Raw genomic sequence first — 18,819 nt, forward strand, 5'->3', positions numbered from 1 at the left:
ATCAGACACTTGAATCTCCATCAGCTTTTTGATGGTTGAGGTAGTTAAGGATTGCAAAACCAAGTGATGTTTACACATGGGTCATAGTGTCATATAGTCATAGAACTATACAGCAAGGAAGTAGGTCCTTTGGCCCATGGCTATTCTCCTTATCAATGTCCCTCGTGATTTTATCTACATGTACAGGGCTACTGCTCAGCTTCCTAGGCCTAGGTTAAAATCACCAGCCTAACCATCCTCTCTTTGTAACTCAAAACTTCTAGACTTGGTAACATCCATGCAAACCTCTTTTGCACCCTTTCCAGTTTAAGGTCACCTACTCTCCTTGAGATGGTTGTGTTTTGTAAAGTTAGATCAATACTGTGGATCTCAATCTAAATCCAGGCAGTAGCACTTTCTCTTGTGTGGCTCAGAGTTAAGGACCTGTCCCACTTGCCGATTTTTTCGGCGACTGTCGGCATCATTGACTGACGTATCAGGTCACCGAAAAAGTCGCAGTGTGATGCGGCTTGACGCAGTGTGATGCGGCGGTGACGCAGTGTGATGCGGCTTGACGCGGTTGATGCGGCGGTGACGCAGCGTGATGCGGCGGTGACGCGGTTGATGCGGCTTGACGCGGTTGATGCGGCGGTGACGCGGTTGATGCGGCGGTGACGCGGTTGATGCGGCGGTGACGCAGTGTGATGCGGCGGTGACGCGGTTGATGCGGCTTGACGCGGTTGATGCGGCGGTGAAGCGGTTGATGCGGCGGTGATGCGGTTGATGCGGCGGTGACGCAGTGTGATGCGGCGGTGACGCGGTTGATGCGGCTTGACGCGGTTGATGCGGCGGTGAAGCGGTTGATGCGGCGGTGATGCGGTTGATGCGGCGGTGACGCAGTGTGATGTGGCTTGACGCGGTTGATGCGGTTGATGCGGCGGTGACGCGGTTGATGCGGCTTGACGCGGTTGATGCGGCTTGACGCGGTTGATGCGGCGGTGACGCAGTGTGATGCGGCTGTGACGCGGTTGATGCGGCTTGACGCGGTTGATGCGGCGGTGACGCAGTGTGATGCGGGTGTGACGCGGTTGATGCGGCTTGATGCGGTTGATGCGGCTTGACGCGGTTGATGCGGCGGTGACGCAGTGTGATGCGGCTTGACGCGGTTGATGCGGCTTGACGCGGTTGATGCGGCTTGACGCGGTTGATGCGGCGGTGACGCAGTGTGATGCGGCCGTGACGCGGTTGATGCGGTTTGACGCGGTTGATGCGGCGGTGACGCGGTTGATGCGGCGGTGACGCGGTTGATGCGGCGGTGACGCAGTGTGATGCGGCGGTGACGCAGTGTGATGCGGCGGTGACGCAGTGTGATGCGGCGGTGACGCGGTTGATGCGGCGGTGACGCAGTGTGATGCGGCGGTGACGCAGTGTGATGCGGCTTGACGCGGTTGATGCGGCTTGACGCGGTTGATGCGGCGGTGACGCGGTTGATGCGGCGGTGACGCGGTTGATGCGGCGGTGACGCTGTGTGATGCGGCGGTGACGCGGTTGATGCGGCTTGACGCGGTTGATGCGGCGGTGAAGCGGTTGATGCGGCGGTGATGCGGTTGATGCGGCGGTGACGCAGTGTGATGCGGCTTGACGCGGTTGATGCGGTTGATGCGGCGGTGACGCGGTTGATGCGGCGGTGACGCGGTTGATGCGGCGGTGACGCGGTTGATGCAGCGGTGACGCAGTGTGATGCGGCTTGACGCGGTTGATGCGGCTTGACGCGGTTGATGCGGCTTGACGCGGTTGATGCGGCGGTGACGCAGTGTGATGCGGCTGTGACGCGGTTGATGCGGTTTGACGCGGTTGATGCGGCGGTGACGCAGCGTGATGCGGCGGTGACGCGGTTGATGCGGCTTGACGCGGTTGATGCGGCTTGACGCGGTTGATGCGGCGGTGACGCAGTGTGATGCGGCTGTGACGCGGTTGATGCGGCTTGACGCGGTTGATGCGGCTTGACGCGGTTGATGCGGTGGTGACGCAGTGTGATGCGGCTTGACGCGGTTGATGCGGCTTGACGCGGTTGATGCGGCTTGACGCGGTTGATGCGGCGGTGACGCTGTGTGATGCGGCGGTGACGCAGTGTGATGCGGCTTGACGCGGTTGATGCGGCGGTGACGCGGTTGATGCGGCGGTGACGCAGTGTGATGCGGCGGTGACGCCGTGTGATGCGGCTTGACGCGGTTGATGCGGCGGTGACGCAGTGTGATGCGGCGGTGACGCTGTGTGATGCGGCGGTGACGCGGTTGATGCGGCGGTGACGCAGTGTGATGCGGCGGTGACGCAGTGTGATGCGGCTGTGACGCGGTTGATGCGGCGGTGACGCGGTTATTGCGGCTTGACGCGGTTGATGCGGCGGTGACGCAGTGTGATGCGGCGGTGATGACGTATTGACGCACGGTGTATCCTCAAATGTCGCAACGTTTTTTTTTTTCGCCGATGAATTTTGAAATGTTCAAAATCTTTCGGCGACCCTGATACGTCAGTCAATGATGCCGGCAGTCGCCAAAAAAATCGCCAAGTGGGACAGGCCCTTAAGGTAAAGCTTACTCTGTGCTTCCAACAGTGTCACATGACATACAAGTCATACATGAAATAAAATGCATGGGTGTCAGTTTTATTGGGGATTCCAGGATAAAAGGGCAGGCTAGCCAGCAAAGCTAACAAGAGTGGGAAAGTGACTTTAAAAGCCCGGTGATTGAAACAATCGGTTTAATATTAAAAAAGAGAAGAAATTATAAATAAAACATTAAATAGAAGAGCTGACAGTCACTTTGAAAACGTCTTAGAGACATTTTCTGTCAACCTCCCTGCTCTATAAGCATTCACTAAAGAAAAATGCTCCCTGCATTTTGAGTTAATGCGCTGAGATTTACAGTTCATTTAGCCCTAAATTTTGCTCAGGGGGCAATTGAAAAGCGGAAAGGTTGAAGACCGAATGGGCCCATTTCCTTCCCTTAGCTGTCAGACAAAGCAGGAGAAATTGCAGCAGAACCGTTCCCCACAGGAGCAAATAAATCCACAAATATACACTCTTTTGTTGCTATGAAATGCTTTAAATGTGCTGCTAGATTGTCCAACTCTTTATATACTGCATATCTCATCTGATAGTTTTTGAATAAATCTCCGCCACCACCACAAATCCTTCATTTCAGTCAGGGCAAGATATTTTACTTATTTAGACCAATGACTCGTTGCAAAATGAATCAAAAGTGAATGCCAAAGATCAGAGACTTGTATGGGTCGCCTACAGTTTGTGTGTGTGTGTGTGTGTGTGTGTGTGTGTGTGTGTGTGTGTGTGTGTGTGTGTGTGTGTGTGTGTGTGTGTGTGTGTGTGTGTGTGTGTGTGTGTGTGTGTGTGTGTGCGCGTGCGTGTGTGTGTGCATGTATGTGCATGTGAAGATATTTGTGGAGTGTGTGCTCAGTGGGCTCTGTGTGCATATGTGCCTTTATCGGTTTGGATGTATGTATGTGTGTTATTTTGGGTTATATCTGTGTTTGTCTCTCTCTGGGTGGTGTGTGTGTGTGTCTGTGTGTGTTAGTATTTGGGTGCGACAGTTGTGTACTCATGTGTCTGTTTATGTGCCTGTCTGCTTGTGTGGTATGTGTGTGTGTATCCAGAAAGTGTGGGTGTGTGTGTTTGTGTGGGTGTGGGTGAGGGGAGTGTGGGTGTGGGTGAGGGGAGTGTGGGTGTGGGTGAGGGGAGTGTGGGTGTGTGTTTGTGTGGTGTGTGTGAGGGGAGTGTGTGTGTGTGTTTGTGCGGTGCGTGTGTGAGGGGAGTGTGGGTGTGTATGTTTGTGCGGTGCGTGTGCAAGAAGACATGTGCACATGCGTGAAGACCATGACTGGATTTCTTGCCTTTTTCTCTTTCTGTCTCTCCACGTATCCTTTAATTTTCCTTGATTTTTATTCCAGATTTTCATGTAGAAAGGACTGGATTCACAGTCAAGTACAACATCCGCTAGTGACCTTGACAAGATGACCATAAAGGTTGAACGCTCTCTGCGGTGATAAGTTCTCTTTTTCCTGCATGAACTGCTTTTAGGCATCAGTTCCAGCAGCTCCCTGCTGTCTAGTATTAGTGATATTATGGACGATTAGTATTGTCTAGTATTAGTGATATCATGGAGTATTAATATGGTCTAGTACTATTTATATTGTTGAGGGTTAGTATTGTCTAGTATGTCTAGTATGGTGGTATTAGTGATATCATTGAGGATTAGTATTGTCTAGTTTTCATGATATCATGGAGTATTAATATGATCTAGTATTGGTGAGATTAATATTAGTACTGTCCAGTGCATTTTTTGCAGACAAAAAGGTGCTAATATGCATAATTAATAAACATTTGTGTCACATGGCTGAAAAACAAAATAATAATGCTTAACTTTTTAGACCCTCACAAAAAAAACACTGGTGCTCTCCGGTATTAATGATATCAAGTAAAAATACTGTCTGATGTTCATGATATTGAGTATCAGTACTGTCTAGTACTAGTGATCTTCAATATTAATATTGTCCACTATTAATGACATAATGTAGTATTAGTATTGCCTTGTATTAGTAACATCAATGAGTACTAGCACTGTCTTAGAATTAGTAATAACACTGAGTTGTCTGAACAGTCGATTGCACTGAGGAATTCTTACATGTTTTTCCAGTAGGAAAAACCACAATGTTTAACTGACATTTTAAATGTTCTGCAGGGTGGCAAAAGAAAAAAACTGGAGCATGTATATGCTGTGTGTCACAGTGGTCTAGTCCAGCAAATACAGTTATTAAAGACCCTGAGGTTGCTAACCAGCTTCTTGTGCACCTCTCACTACCTTTTGTGGCCCTGTGGTTCCCCACATCTGGCTTGTCTGGTAGCTGTGACCTCTGCACACCGCTGGCTGAACTTGGGGCAATGACTGGGTCTCAGGTTGGGGGGGGGGGGAAGTGGGGGTGGGGGGGAGGGGTGGAGCGCTAGGTCCCACCCATTGACTCACTCGACAACCATTTGCCAACTCTGCTGTTGAAGACAATCTACAGACTCTCAAAGTCTCAGGTAATCATACACATTTAGAAAGAGTTGAAAAAATGCTTAAGTTATTTGAATTTAAATAAAATATTTAACCTCATTCAGATTAGGTAAATTATTTACAATAGTAATATTAATTGAAAAGAAATAGAAAACAAATGACTTACCTGTTAAGTGAAATAATTGAGCACGGGCTAGTGTAAAGGTGAGGGGCCAGATGCAAAGTGAATGTGGCCTTTCAGCTCAGTATGTTACAGAATGTCCCCAGACTCCTGGTGTACCTTGGAGGTCTGGTCAGTCTAATAGGTGACCCGCAGGTACCAATAGGCAATAGACAATAGGTGCAGGATTAGGCCACTCGGCCCTTCGAGCCAGCACCGCCATTTAATGTGATCATGGCTGATCATCCCCAATCAGCACCCCGTTCCTGCCTTCTCCCCATATCCCCTGACTCCGCTGTGGTCTCACTAGGGCTCTGTACAACTGCAGAAGGAATCTACAGACCAAACAGTACTGTGCTATAGGTGCGCACTGCAGGTAGATGTTAATGCTCAGTAAATCAACCTTAACATAAGTTGTATTTTGAAATATTTATCTGAGGGAATTACAATTTACAAAGTAAAATTACTCGTTTATGACCAGGGTGCTGACCACCAACAATTAGAGTAATTAACAAAACAAAAGTGCAAACATTTTCAGGCATTTTGATGATGAGAACCTGTGATCACTGACTACCTTAATGATGCAGGGAGTGGAGGAGCAAGGATAGCAGCTTGTGAAGTCCTGTGTTTAACCACATTTTTGCTTTGTCAAGTGCAAGTTTAAGTTCGAGTTCAAGTTCGCGTTTAAATTCGCGTGTATAGTCACTTAACCAACTAAGGTACAGTGAAATTTGAGTCTCCATACAACCATACTAAGTGAAAAGCAACAACACACGCAGCCACATAAAATAAAATTCATGAGGAGATGTAGATCTGGGGGAATGAGTGATGTTCATTGGGATTAAGCAAAAAGAAAAGGTGGTCACTTTGTGAGTGAAAGCAGCCAAGAACCCACCAATGGTTACAGATAACCAATAATTACAGCAGTGATGTTACTTCACAGCTGGGGGTACACTTTGAGTTGTACCATGTATGGGAAAGATTGTTACAACTGCTTCTGTATGAACTCCCTACAGTATACCAGTAAGGTATCACCAAAAATGTGTTACATTGTCTGGTTCATCATGGGTACTGACCACCCCAGCATCAAAATGATCTCCAAGAGGCACTGTCTCAAAAGGCAGCTAGCATCATCAAGGACCCACACCATCTTGGCCATGCTCTCATTTCACTCCTGCCATCGGGAAGATGACATAGGAGCCTGAAAACTGTAACTTCCAGGTTCAGGAACAGCTGCTTCCCAACAACCGTCAGGCTATTGAACACTACGAGCTCCAGCTAAACCCTGAACTAGGAACTGCGTTGATCGCACTAGAAACTTTAACATAAAATTTAACATAAACATCCACCACAGTGGAATCCACATTCCTCACTGTGATGGACGGCAATAAAGTTCAGTCATCTTCCTCCTTTGTTCACCCGTGGTGGTCGGGGCCTTTGAACCCTCTGCAGTGCCGCTGCCTACAGTCTGATGTTCAAATCCTCTCGTTGGGATGATCGAAACTCCGGCGTCGGGATGGATCGTAACATTCCGCGGCATGGAGCTCCCGAGTCAGCTTCATCTTCCCAGAGACCGCCGCTTCAATGTGTTAAAGTCCATAGGCCCCACGGTCGGAGCTCTGCTGGCGACCCTCGGCAAAAGATTGCAGCTCCCGATGTTAAAGTCCGCGCCACACCCGCGGCTTGAAGCTCCGGGCCGTAATACTCCACGCTGTAGGCCACAGGTGGGGATGGAGATGCAACACGGAGAGAAATCGCATCTCTATCGAGGTCAGTGACTAAAAAAGGTTTCCCCCATTCCCCCCCCCCCACCCCTCACTTAAAATAAACCAAGAAACACCTGAAGATCATGACGGTTTCTCAATGAAATGGCAGCAAATGCTGACATTTTGACTGTTGTTTAGTTTAGTTTAGTTTAGTTTATTATTGTCACGTGTATCTAGATATCGTGTAAAGCTTTTCTTTGCGTGCTATCCAGTCAAAAGAGACTATACGTGAAAACAGTCAAGCTGTCCACAGTGCAAGGATTAAGAATAAAGGGTTCAATATTTGGTGCAAAGATATAACATTGAAGCCGGAAAAGTCCGATTAAAGAAAGTTTAATCATTTGGAAATTTCTTCGACATTCTTCCTGCTTCATATCCTCCTGATTGCCAGTCGCACAATCCATTGGTGTCTTTAATGTCCTCTCTGCCCTCTCTCTATCTGTATTTTCCCCAAGCACTATCTCTCGTGAGTTTCTTTCATTCTCCCTGTTGTTTCATTTTTCTTTGTACAAGACCTTTTTCAATCAAAGGGTGTTTAACTATCTGACAGGCTGATAATAACTTAGTGTCCACAGGAGCAAACTATTTGTACAACGGAGCAGCAGAATTGGAACAGAACTCACCCATTCCTTCTCTCCAGAGATACTGTCCCGCTGAGTTACTTCAGTTTTTTCTGTCTATCTTCGGTTTAAACCAGCATCTACAGTTCCTTCCTACATTCTTCACTGGATAATTCAGCACCAAATAGTCTGTATTTCCTTATCATGTAGAAAGAGTCCATTCAGCCCTTAGAATCTATGCTGCCTCGCAGAGCAGTTTTGTTGCCTCACTAATTCATTCTATGACGTGTTCTCCTCACATCCCCATTGCACGTAACATGTGACAATTTACAGTGGTTAATTAACCTACCAACCCATGTGACTTTTGATGTGGGAAGAAACCAGAGCATCTAGTGGGAGACAGCATGGTCACAGGGAGAGCATGCAGACACCACCTAGACAGCACCAGGGATCTAACTTGATAGTGTAGCTTTACTATTGTCTACATACCACTGATTATCAAGTATAAAAGACGCTAACATTAGTCAGAATGAATTTTACTTGAGTTACACTAATTGCTATGTTAAGACATATTTTTGGAGGACTCAACACAAGGCCTAACACTGCCATCTTGCCCAGCGAAACAACCTCTTCAATCACTTCCCAAATGTTAATAGTCAACGTATGAAAAAACAGATTTAGCAAAAAAAAAAATCACTTGCTGGAACTTCCCCAATGATCTTTCACCCAAATAGCTCAGAGCAACTTGCAGGAGAATTATTATGAACTTTTCCCTCATTGTTAATTATAATTATCTTTTTCCTCACTGTTGATAAAACATCTAGTAGAAAACTAAAAACTATAGGGCATCATGTTTTTCAAGCTGCCCAACTACTTAATATGATCGTGGCTGATCTGTGCAGACTCATCTCTACATCTGTGCCATTTCCCCATACCTCAGTATTCTTCAATCTATCAAATATTAATCTACCTACACTTCAAATACTTCTAATGCTCCCGTTTCCACCGCCTGCCATGACAGAATTCCAGAGATTTGCCACCTTTTACAAACACCAGGACTATCATTTCATTTTATCTTGGCCATTCGCTTATATTTTGACCTTTCTTTGCAGCTTCATCCTTCCTCCAGCAACTGTGGCAAAAGCAAAACCCTCAGCTGAGGTACGAGGAGATGTAGATCTGGGGGAATGGGTGATGTTCGTTGGGATTAGGCAAAAAGAAAAGGTGGTCACTTTGTGAGTGAAAGCAGCCAAGAACCTACCAATGGTTACAGATAACCAATAAATACAGCAGTGATGTTACTTCACAGCTGGGGGTACACTTTGGGTTGTACAATGTATGGGAAAGATTGTTACAACTGCTTCTGTATGAACTCCCTACAGTATACCAGTAAGGTATCACCAAAAATGTGTTACACTGTCTGGTTCAACATGGGTACTGACCACCCCAGCATCAAAATGATCTCCAAGAGGCACTGTCTCAAAAGGCAATTAGCATCATCAAGGACCCACACCATCTTGGCCATGCTCCCATTTCACTCCTGCCATCGGGAAGATGACATAGGAGCCTGAAAACAGTAACGTCCAGGTTCAGGAGCAGCTGCTTCCCAACAACCGTCAGGCTATTGAACACTACGAGCTCCAGCTAAACCCTGAACTACGAACTGCGTTGATTGCACTAGAAACTTGGGGCTTTATTTTCGTCTTTGCACTTAGTTTTAGTTTTTGAAGATACAGCGTGGAAACAGGCCCTTCGTCCCACCGAGTCCATGCCGACCATCGATCACCAATGCACTAGTTCTATTTTATCCCACTTTAGCACCCCACACACTACGGGCAAGTTACAGAAACCAATTAACCATGGAATTGGAATTTGGAATTTGGAATTTGGGAGAAAAACCAGAGCACCCGGAGAAAACCCACACGATCACAGGGAGAACATGCAAGCTCCTTTCACTATGTTGTTTTACTTTAGTTTACTTTAGTTTTTACTTATTGAACTTCTTTTGTTGTTTATTTTGATGTCTACTGAGTATATTTACTATTCTGCTGCACTGCTGCAAGTAAGAAATTCATCGTTCTGTTTCGGGACAGATGGCAATAAACCACTTTACGTGACTGAACAAGGTTTACAGATTTTCAATGAACAGTAAAACAATAAGCTAATGCAAAGGTAGGGCCGTAGGCCGCCTGTACACTTACTAATGATGATCAGGGTGTAGTTGAGATGGATGCTGCCAAACCCATTAGTTGCTCGGCAGACGTAGACTCCTGCATCCTCCACTTCCACCTCCTTGATTTTGAGGCCTTGCTGAAGGACTCGGAACCTTGTCCAGCCGCTGTGGATGGTGCGTCCATCTTTGATCCACATGGTCAGTGGCGGTGGATCTCCCTCCACTGGACAGGCCAACCTGACCGTGCGGCCCAGCTTCACCGGCTGCCGGTTCTGCACTTTCTTAGAGATCCTTGGAGGGCCTGGCACAGAGGACAAAAGAGAATCAGCAGTCAATGACAGTGCAAATAGATGCTGGCTTCAACTGAAAATTGGACCAACTCATTCATTCAAAATGGCTGAGTCCCCCAGCTGGTACCTGAAACAACTGGGCAACTTAATGGTCCAGGACAGAGGCAGGGAACATGTTGCGGGACGGGTTGGCTACTCTGCTTCCAGCCAGTCTTCTGGCATTGTCCAATGAGCGGAGCAATCTCGAGATCACGCAAGATCCACTTCTGCACTACTGGCACTATCGCAATGTTTCAGAAACATTTAGACAGGTGCACGGATAGGGTGGGCTTGGAGGGATATGGGCTATAACCAGGCCGGTGGGACTGGTTTAGATGGGGCCTGTTGGTTGTTGTGAGCAAGTTGGGCCGAAGGGCCTGTTTCCACAGTGTATGACTCTATGATTCTATGACGTGGACTTATGCGCAGACACTTCAGCATGTAGGGTGTTGTACTCTCTGGAGTTTGGAAGGATGAGGGGAGATCGCATTGAAACATACTGAATAATGAATGGCCTAGAATTATAGAGTGGATGTGGAGAGGATGTTTCCAGCAGTGGGGGAGTCAAGGACCAGAGGACACAGCATTTAAAGTCATAAACATAGAGCCATACAGCATGGGAAAATGCCCTTCAGCCCAACTCATCCATGCTGACCAAGATACCCCATCTAAGCTGGTCTTATTTGCCTGCATTTCATCCATACCCCTTTAAATCTTTCCTCCTCTGGCAGCTCATTCCACATACCCACTACACTACCTCTGGGTGAAAAAGATGCCCCTCGGGTCCCTATTAAATCTTGTCCCTCTATCCTTAAACCCATGTCCACGGTGTAGTGTTTAAATGTTTCTCTCTGGTTTCCTTGAGCCGACGCACAGAATAACGAGGAGGGTACATTTACTGCTGAGTAGTTCCTTTCTAAAGGCACTGAGTGGTAGCAACACCACTTCTAACTGTAAGCTGTGGTGAAGCCAATGGAAGTGGAATTTGGATGTGGAATATTATACATGGCTACCACCACATTGTGCATTGTAAACATGCCACATGATAACTTAAAGTGGAAAAAGTCTAATTGGCCAGTTTAAGAAAATCCCGTCGTTCGACATGCATAGGACATTCTTTGACACTTGGGCATTCTTTGATAGAGTGGCACAATGGCGCATCTGGTAAAGCTGTTGCCTCACAGCACCAGAGACCCTGGATCAATCCTGACCTTGGGTACTGTCTGCGTGGAGTTTGCACATTCCCCCTGTGACCACATGGGTTTCCTCTGGGTGCTTCGGTGTCATCTCACATTCCAAGGACATGAGGGTATGGAGGTTAAATGGCCTCTATAAATTGCCCCAGTGTGCCAGGAGTGGATGTGGAAGTAGGACAACAGAGAACTAGTGTAGACAGTTGATCGATGGTCGGTGTGGACTCGATCACAGGAGACAGACTATTGACCGACATCTACTACAAACCTACTGACTCCCATAGCTATCTAGTCTACACTTCTTCCCACCCTGCTTCCTGTAAACACTCTATCCCCTACTCCCAATTCCTCTCTCTACGTCGCATCTGCGCCCAGGATGAGGTTTTCCATACTAGATCATTGGAGATGTCCTCATTCTTTAGGAAATGGGGGTTCCCCTCTTCCATTATAGATGAGGCTCTCACTAAGGTCTCTTCGATATCCCACAGCTCCGCTCTTGCCCCCCTCCCCCCATTCGCAACAAGGACAGAGACCCCCTTGTGCTCAACTTCCACCCCATCAGCCGTCGCATACAGCATATAATCCTCCAACACTTTCGCCACCTCCAACGGGATCTCACTACTGGCCACATCTTCCCATCTCCATCCCTTGCTGCTTTCCGCAGAGACCGTTCCCTCCGCTACTCCCTGGTCATCTCGTCCCTTCCCACCCAAACCACCCCCTACACAGGCACTTTCCCCTGCAACCGCAGGAGATGCAACACCTGTCCCTTTACCTCCCCCTCGACTCCATCCAAGGACCCCAACAGTCTTTTTAGGTGAGGCAGAGGTTCACTAGCACCTCCTCCAACCACATCTACTGTATCCGCTGTTCCAAGTGTCAACATCTGTACATCGGCGAGATCAGCTGCAGGCTCAGCGATCGTTTCGCTGAACACCACCGCTCAGTCCGCCTTAACCTACCTGATCTCTCGGTTGCTCAGCACTTCAACTTCCCCTCCCATTCCCAATCTAACCTTTCTGTACTGGGCCTTCTCCATTGTCAGAGTGAGGCCCACCGCAAATTGGAGGAACAGCATCTCAGCTTTCGCTTGGGTAGCTTACACCCCAGCAGCATAAGCTACCACTCTCCATCCCCTCTCCCTTCCTAGTTCTCCCACCAGTCTTACTGTCTCCGACTACATTCTATCTCTGTCCCGTCCTCTCCCCTGATATCAGTCTGAAAAAGGGTCTTGACCCAAAATGTTACCCATTCCTTCTCTCCAGAGATGCTGCCTGTCCTGCTGAGTTACTCCAGTAATTTGTGTCTACCTTCGATGGGCTGAAGGGCCAGTTTCCACGCTGAATACTTCAATTAAACAATCAATCAATTTAAGAGCAACAAGTCAACCCCACACACATAGTTCATACAGTTGCCTTGGTTTATACCCGGCATCAAGCAATGGAAATGAAAAGGTAACATGTATTCATATCCATTCACCTATTCCCACAGGTATTCTCCCACTGTCAATTCATGCAAAATATTTACCCCGGTCCCACACATCTAAGCTGGTTTGAGACAAGTTGTTGGATGAGAAAGGATGCAGCAGTTTACAGTGCTGGTGATCCAAACTTCCGGAGATGTGGCTTCATGATTAATGGTGTGTGAGTGGCTATGTGGGGGTCAAAGGTCAGGCACAGATGGTCTGTGACCGGGTATGTGGAGGTCAGAGGGGCCGGGTAGATGAACTGATAAATAATGGCCAATGCAATAGATTAAATAAGCAATGTTAGTGGTACAACTGTACCATGTGTGTTTGTGTATGTGATTGTACACATGTGTGTGCATCTGTGTCCATTGTGTCGGTGTATGACCACGTTCTGCCCTTCCATGTTTGCATTGTACATATCAGTTGAATGACCATTCTCTAACATATGTGACTGCAGAGAGAGAATGGCAGTGCCTGTACATTCTTCTCAGAGTATGTTGAAAACCTCCCACTCTAAATGTAGAGAAGGATATACATGTGAATGGACAGTAGGTTCATCAGTCTGACCGGTTGTGTGTACAACCTTCCATTGTTTATCTTCCCGTACTGGTGCTCCCAGTGGAGGTGGGAGAACACTGGCCAACACAGTAGACCCAACTCTGTGACCAATGCTCATCGCTCCATTGTCGTTCACCGTTCCAGCCCACCCGATCACCCGGTTTCAGTCCAGGCAATCGGCTCGGTCTGCTTTGGATTTAAATGGAGGTGATAGATCAACGATCACACATGAATGTGACCACCCACCCAATTGCATTCCATAAAAAAAAAAGAAAGAATAACAGCGGTTTTGCGCACAACAGTGATACATTATCCAAAGATCATAAAGTGCCTCTCACAGCATTTGCCATGCCAAGCATCCATACACACTCCTTATTTATTCAGCAGGGCAAAGGTTAACAGAAAGGGAAAACACCATGTGATGTTTTACTGAAGTGGATTTCAGCTTCCAGTCTGTGTTTCTTGGAAGAGGTGATGCCCGCAGTCTTCCTGCCTTGAGCTTCATTCCTTGCAATCCCGGTTTTGACTTTCCCTCTCTAGAGATCCCTCTGCTGCGTTTATGTTGGAATGCTCCTCTGCCAGAGCCCTGGCAAGTGTGTACCTTGGATGCTTTTGCAGCAGCACATCGATTCCAATCATTTCCTGTTGCGTTACCAGCTTATTCCAAACAGCAACCTCTTATTTTCACTTGGGTTGTGAATGAGGCATTTGAGTCGACGGCAATGAATGTGCAATTTTGTCTGCAGGTCACGGGACAGCATTGAGATTGAAGCAATTTCCAGGACTTTGCGCCAATCATTGCAACTTTTTGCTTTCCACATTCCGGCTTCTGTCTTCTCCCCCCCACCCCCCCTCCCCCAATGCGCTGATTCGTCTATTCGTTCATTGATACTGGTGGTTCTACGATTCTTTGAGCAAGCAGCCTTTTCTATTGCCTTGACATTAGACACTGGTTAACTGTGGTGACCATCACAACTGAGGTTGATGGTTTTCCTCAACACATGTTCACCTTCCAGCAGAGATTGGAGTGGAAAAATCTGAGATTGTCCTCTCGTGATTACTGACTCCTTTCCATCCCAGGAGCGCTGTGGCCTTTTATATTGAAGATATAGAAACATAGAAACATAGAAACATCGAAAATAGGTGCAGGAGGAGGCCATTCAGCCCTTCGAGCCAGCCATTGTGATCATGGCTGATCGTCCCCTATCAATAACCCGTGCCTGCCTTCTCCCCATATCCCTTGACTCCACTAGCCCCTAGAGCTCTATCTAACTCTCTCTTAAATCCATCCAGTGATTTGGCCTCCACTGCCCTCTGTGGCAGGGAATTCCATAAATTCACAACTCTCTGGGTGAAAAAGTTTTTTTCTCACCTCAGTCTTAAATGACCTCCCCTTTATTCAAAGACTGTGGCCCCTGGTTCTGGACTCGCCCAACATTGGGAACATTTTTCCTGCATCTAGCATGTCCAGTCCTTTTATAATTTTATATGTTTCTATAAGATACCCCCTCATCCTTCTAAACTCCAGTGAATACAAGCTTAGTCTTTTCAGTCTTTCCTCATATGACAGTCCCGCCATCCCAGGGATCAATCTCGTGAACCTACGCTGCACTGCTTCAATCACAAGGATGTCCTTCCTCAAATTAGGCGACCAAAACTGTACGCAATACTCCAGATGTGGTCTCACCAGAGCCCTATACAACTGTAGAAGAACCAACTTTGGCAAACTCAACTCAGGCTAGTGTGACCATTTACATTATTATAGCACTCCTTACATATAGGACAGGGTGTCAAAACATCTGTAAAGTATGGAGCTTTTATAAAGCATTGTTTGAGTCATAACTGGAGTACCTGTTCCAGTCCTGTGCACTACACATAGGAAAGATGTATAGGCTTTAGAGGGGGCGCAGAAGTGATTTATTAATTCTGGTGAAGAGGGGCTTAAATTACATGGGTTGACTGGAGAAGCTGAATTAATTTTCCTTAATAGAGAGGAAGTTGTAAAAGAGAGAAACTGTTCCTATTTGTGGGAGGGCCAAGCACCAGAGAACTTATAATGGAGTTTGTGTAAGAAGGAACTGCAGATGCTGGTTTAAACTGAAGAAAGACACAAACAGCTGGAAAAACTCAGCGGAGCAGGCAGCATCTCTGGAGAGAAGTGACGTTTTGAGAGGGTGACGTTTTGGGTCGAGACACTTCTTCAGGGTCTCGACCTGAAATGTCACCGTTTCCACTTCTCTCCAGGGATGCTGCCTGTTCCGCAGAGTTATAATGGCATTTGTCGAGTTATGGAGAGATGCAGCACAGAAACTGGTCATTGGCCCACTGAATTCAGGCCAGGCATCAAGGACCCATTTAAACTAATTCTACCCTAATCCATTTTATTCTCTCCACCTTCCCATCAACAGCTCCTCAGATTCTTCCACTCACTTACACATAAGGGGCAATTTACAGTGACCAATTAACCTACCAACACTTGGTTTGTGGGTGGAAACCAGAGCATCCAGAGGAAACCCACCAGGTCGTAGGGAGAATGTGCAAACTCCACAAAGACAGTACCGGAGGTCAAGATTGATCATGGGTCCCTGGAGATGTGAGGTAACAGCTCAACCTAGCCGTGTTGCCCTGCTGCCCGAGAAGTTGATTAGCAAAAGAACCATTGGTGACATGAGGGAAATTTTTTTTTTTATCGCAGTGTTTGAGGTCTGGATTGCACTGCCAGGGCAGTGGAGGTACATTCAGGGGTAATATTCAGAAGGGAGCTGGATTTACTTCTGCAAAAAAATAATTTGCAAATGATAAGGAGGGTCTTGGGAGTGATGCTCCTTGGATTCCTCTTGATATGGAGCCGATAGGCCAAATGGTCTCTTTCCATGCTCTAACTATGTTGCGAGAAAGAAACTTTAGCTAGGGGAGGGGAGTTGGGGCAATGAAACTGAATATCCACTTAGTCAAGTGCAAGGACATTTTTTTGGAGTAAATCTTGGAACAGGAAGGGAGATGACAAAGTTTAAAAAAAATGTGATGGGGCTCCAGACAAGATGGCTGGACATCTTGATGGCCTCCAAGCAGAGAAGTCACCAACCAACTGAGCCAAAGTAGGAAACAAATGACTTTTATTTTGTTAAACAATGTTCCTTTTTTTCTTCCTGAGATGAATAGGATTGTTTTGGAAATGGTACAAAAAGAAAAAATGTGTAATTAAAGCAAAACTAGTAAAATAACGAATAATAAAAACAAAGGTCTTATTTAGAAATCTTTCTTCTGCTAGCTTCTTATTCAAGATTATTTATTTCTACAGCCTGCACCGATAAATACACATCTAATCCAAATATAATTTTTGCAAAATCCTCGAATGGAATTATGATCCATCAAATCATTTCCACTTTTTTTCAAGTGAATTAGAATCCTCGTGCCAGGCATAATACTTGCAACCAGCGTCTTGATCCAATGAAAATATTTATCCTCCTTCACAGTGCTTTTTAGTTCTTTTAGAGGCAGAATATTGGGAGCTTGCTGCCTACAAGGGTGGCACAATGGCACAGCTAGTCGAGTTGTTGCCTCACAACTCCAGCGGACTGGGTTCAATCCCGACCTCCGGTGTTGCCTGTATGAACGCTGCACATTCTTCCTGTGACCGCAGGGGGTTCCTCTGGGAGCTCCAGTTTCCCTCCACATCCAAAGACGTATGGGTTGGTAGGAATAATCGGCCACTGTGTGTTGCCCCAAGAGAGTAAGTGTGAGGTAGACTCTGGGTGGTATTTGATGGGAATTTGGAGAACAGGATGGGTTTCAGTGGGATCGGTGTAAAAATAGGTGCTTGATTTCCGTCATGGACAAAGTGGGCAGATTGTCTTTTTTCCATGCTGAATAACTCCATCATTCCTTGACCAGCTGACCAATGTCACTAAACTTTTTCTCACCACTCTCACTTCCTCGCATCTCACCCAAGTAGTGAGGGGAAAATGAAACCTAAACCTCCCTCAAACTCTACAATACCCTGGGATTTCTGACCTCCAATCCCTTACTACCCTCGCCTGATTTTAATTGCCCCACCAATATTAATAATAATACCTATAGTTTTCTAAAGCCTCAGCATTTATCTTGATTGGTAATGCTGTATGAGTTTTTTTTATAGAGGCTGAGCATAAACTGCACCAAACTCCACCACCTCCAAACATCCAGTGCAAAGCCATGGCTTGTGCATATTACACCTAGTGCTATTGAATGGATCTCACCTTTGTCCAACTATTTGCCTATCAAAAAATCCTCCTCACCTGTAACAACCTATTACCTGCCAGGCCTTCTGCTGACCCTGCTCTCTTCCAGCTTTCACCCACAATCAGTCTGAAGATGAGTCCTGACCCAAAACATCACCTACCCATCGATGTTCTTCACCGATGCTGCTTGACACACGGAGTAACTCCAGCACTTTGTCTCTGCTCACGAGTGGGGATGCAGTTCAAGGCAATGTCCTTCCAAACATCTGCCCACTTCTCTGCAATATTATTTCTTTGAGGAATCTTTGTTCCAATATCACCCTGTCAGGTTCAATTTTGAATCATTTACAAGGGTTGCAGAGTGATCCGGCAGCTACACTGCACTGGTCCAATCTTGAGGTTGCCGCTATTTGCATGGAGTTTACACATTCCCACTGTAAGTGTGATGCTTCTTCCCAGATGCTCCAGTTTCCTCCCATATCCCAATGTCAGCCGGTTAAGTTGCTACTGTTCAATGGTTCAATGGTTCAAAGATCCTTTATTTGTCTCATCTGCAACTGCACAGTGAAATTCTTTTTGCATATATTACACATGCTGGCGCCGTCATTTTTGGCGCCATTATTCAAAGTACAAAGTCCGATTGGACCACGTGCTTGATATACTGGAGTAGTTTCCGCGAGCCCACGTCCCTCTCCTCTCCTCACACGGCCATCTTTGTGTCCCAGGGTGCCTCCTGCTGCCGACCTTGAAGGCACTGGAGGCATTAGTCCTATTCACCCTCCTCCCGGCCCATTCCTAGAGCACGATATCTCCAAGTCCCTCCCGGTTACGCCGTTTGATGGGCTGTAAATTGTTTACTATGTACGTGGGAGGTAGAGGAATCAGGGTGGAGTTGATGTTGGTGGCATGTGAGAATGTGTTATAAGAAAATAAGTGGAGGAATGGGATTGATGGGATTGTTCAGAGAGCCAGTATAGATTCAATGGACTGGATGGCCACTTATGTTGTCTTTGTTGGGTGAAAATAACTGGTAACTGTAGCCGTGAAGTGCTTTGGAAATTGTTTCTTCCTTAATAAATGCACCATTGTCTAGAAATTAGAATCCACTCATTTTTACTGCACCAAACAGGTGATGCATGTAGCATTAACAGCAAACATTTACAAAATTGCCCACAACTCCTGTGATGAAATGTGAAGCAGTTTTGCACATAGAATTACTTGAAGTATTTGGAATTTTTTCATCCTTATTAAATGCACCATGGTCTAGAAATTAGAATCCACTCATATTTACTGGACCAAACAGGTGATGCATATAACATTAACAATCATCAGTTTTCCTTGCAA

General features: G+C 46.5%; 1 protein-coding gene across 1 annotated transcript in view; it reads right to left on the reverse strand.

Moving 5' to 3' along the window:
- Window positions 1-18,819, reverse strand: part of LOC116978639 (fibroblast growth factor receptor-like 1) — a 166,251-nt gene that overhangs the window by 85,328 nt on the left and 62,104 nt on the right. Inside the window, exon 3 of the mRNA XM_033029926.1 lies at window positions 9,736-10,008. Within this exon, the coding sequence (XP_032885817.1) occupies window positions 9,736-10,008 (273 nt within the window). The remainder of the gene's footprint in view (window positions 1-9,735; window positions 10,009-18,819) is intronic.

Source organism: Amblyraja radiata, chromosome 11, assembly GCF_010909765.2.
Source record: "Amblyraja radiata isolate CabotCenter1 chromosome 11, sAmbRad1.1.pri, whole genome shotgun sequence".
Classification (NCBI taxonomy): Eukaryota; Metazoa; Chordata; class Chondrichthyes; order Rajiformes; family Rajidae; genus Amblyraja; species Amblyraja radiata.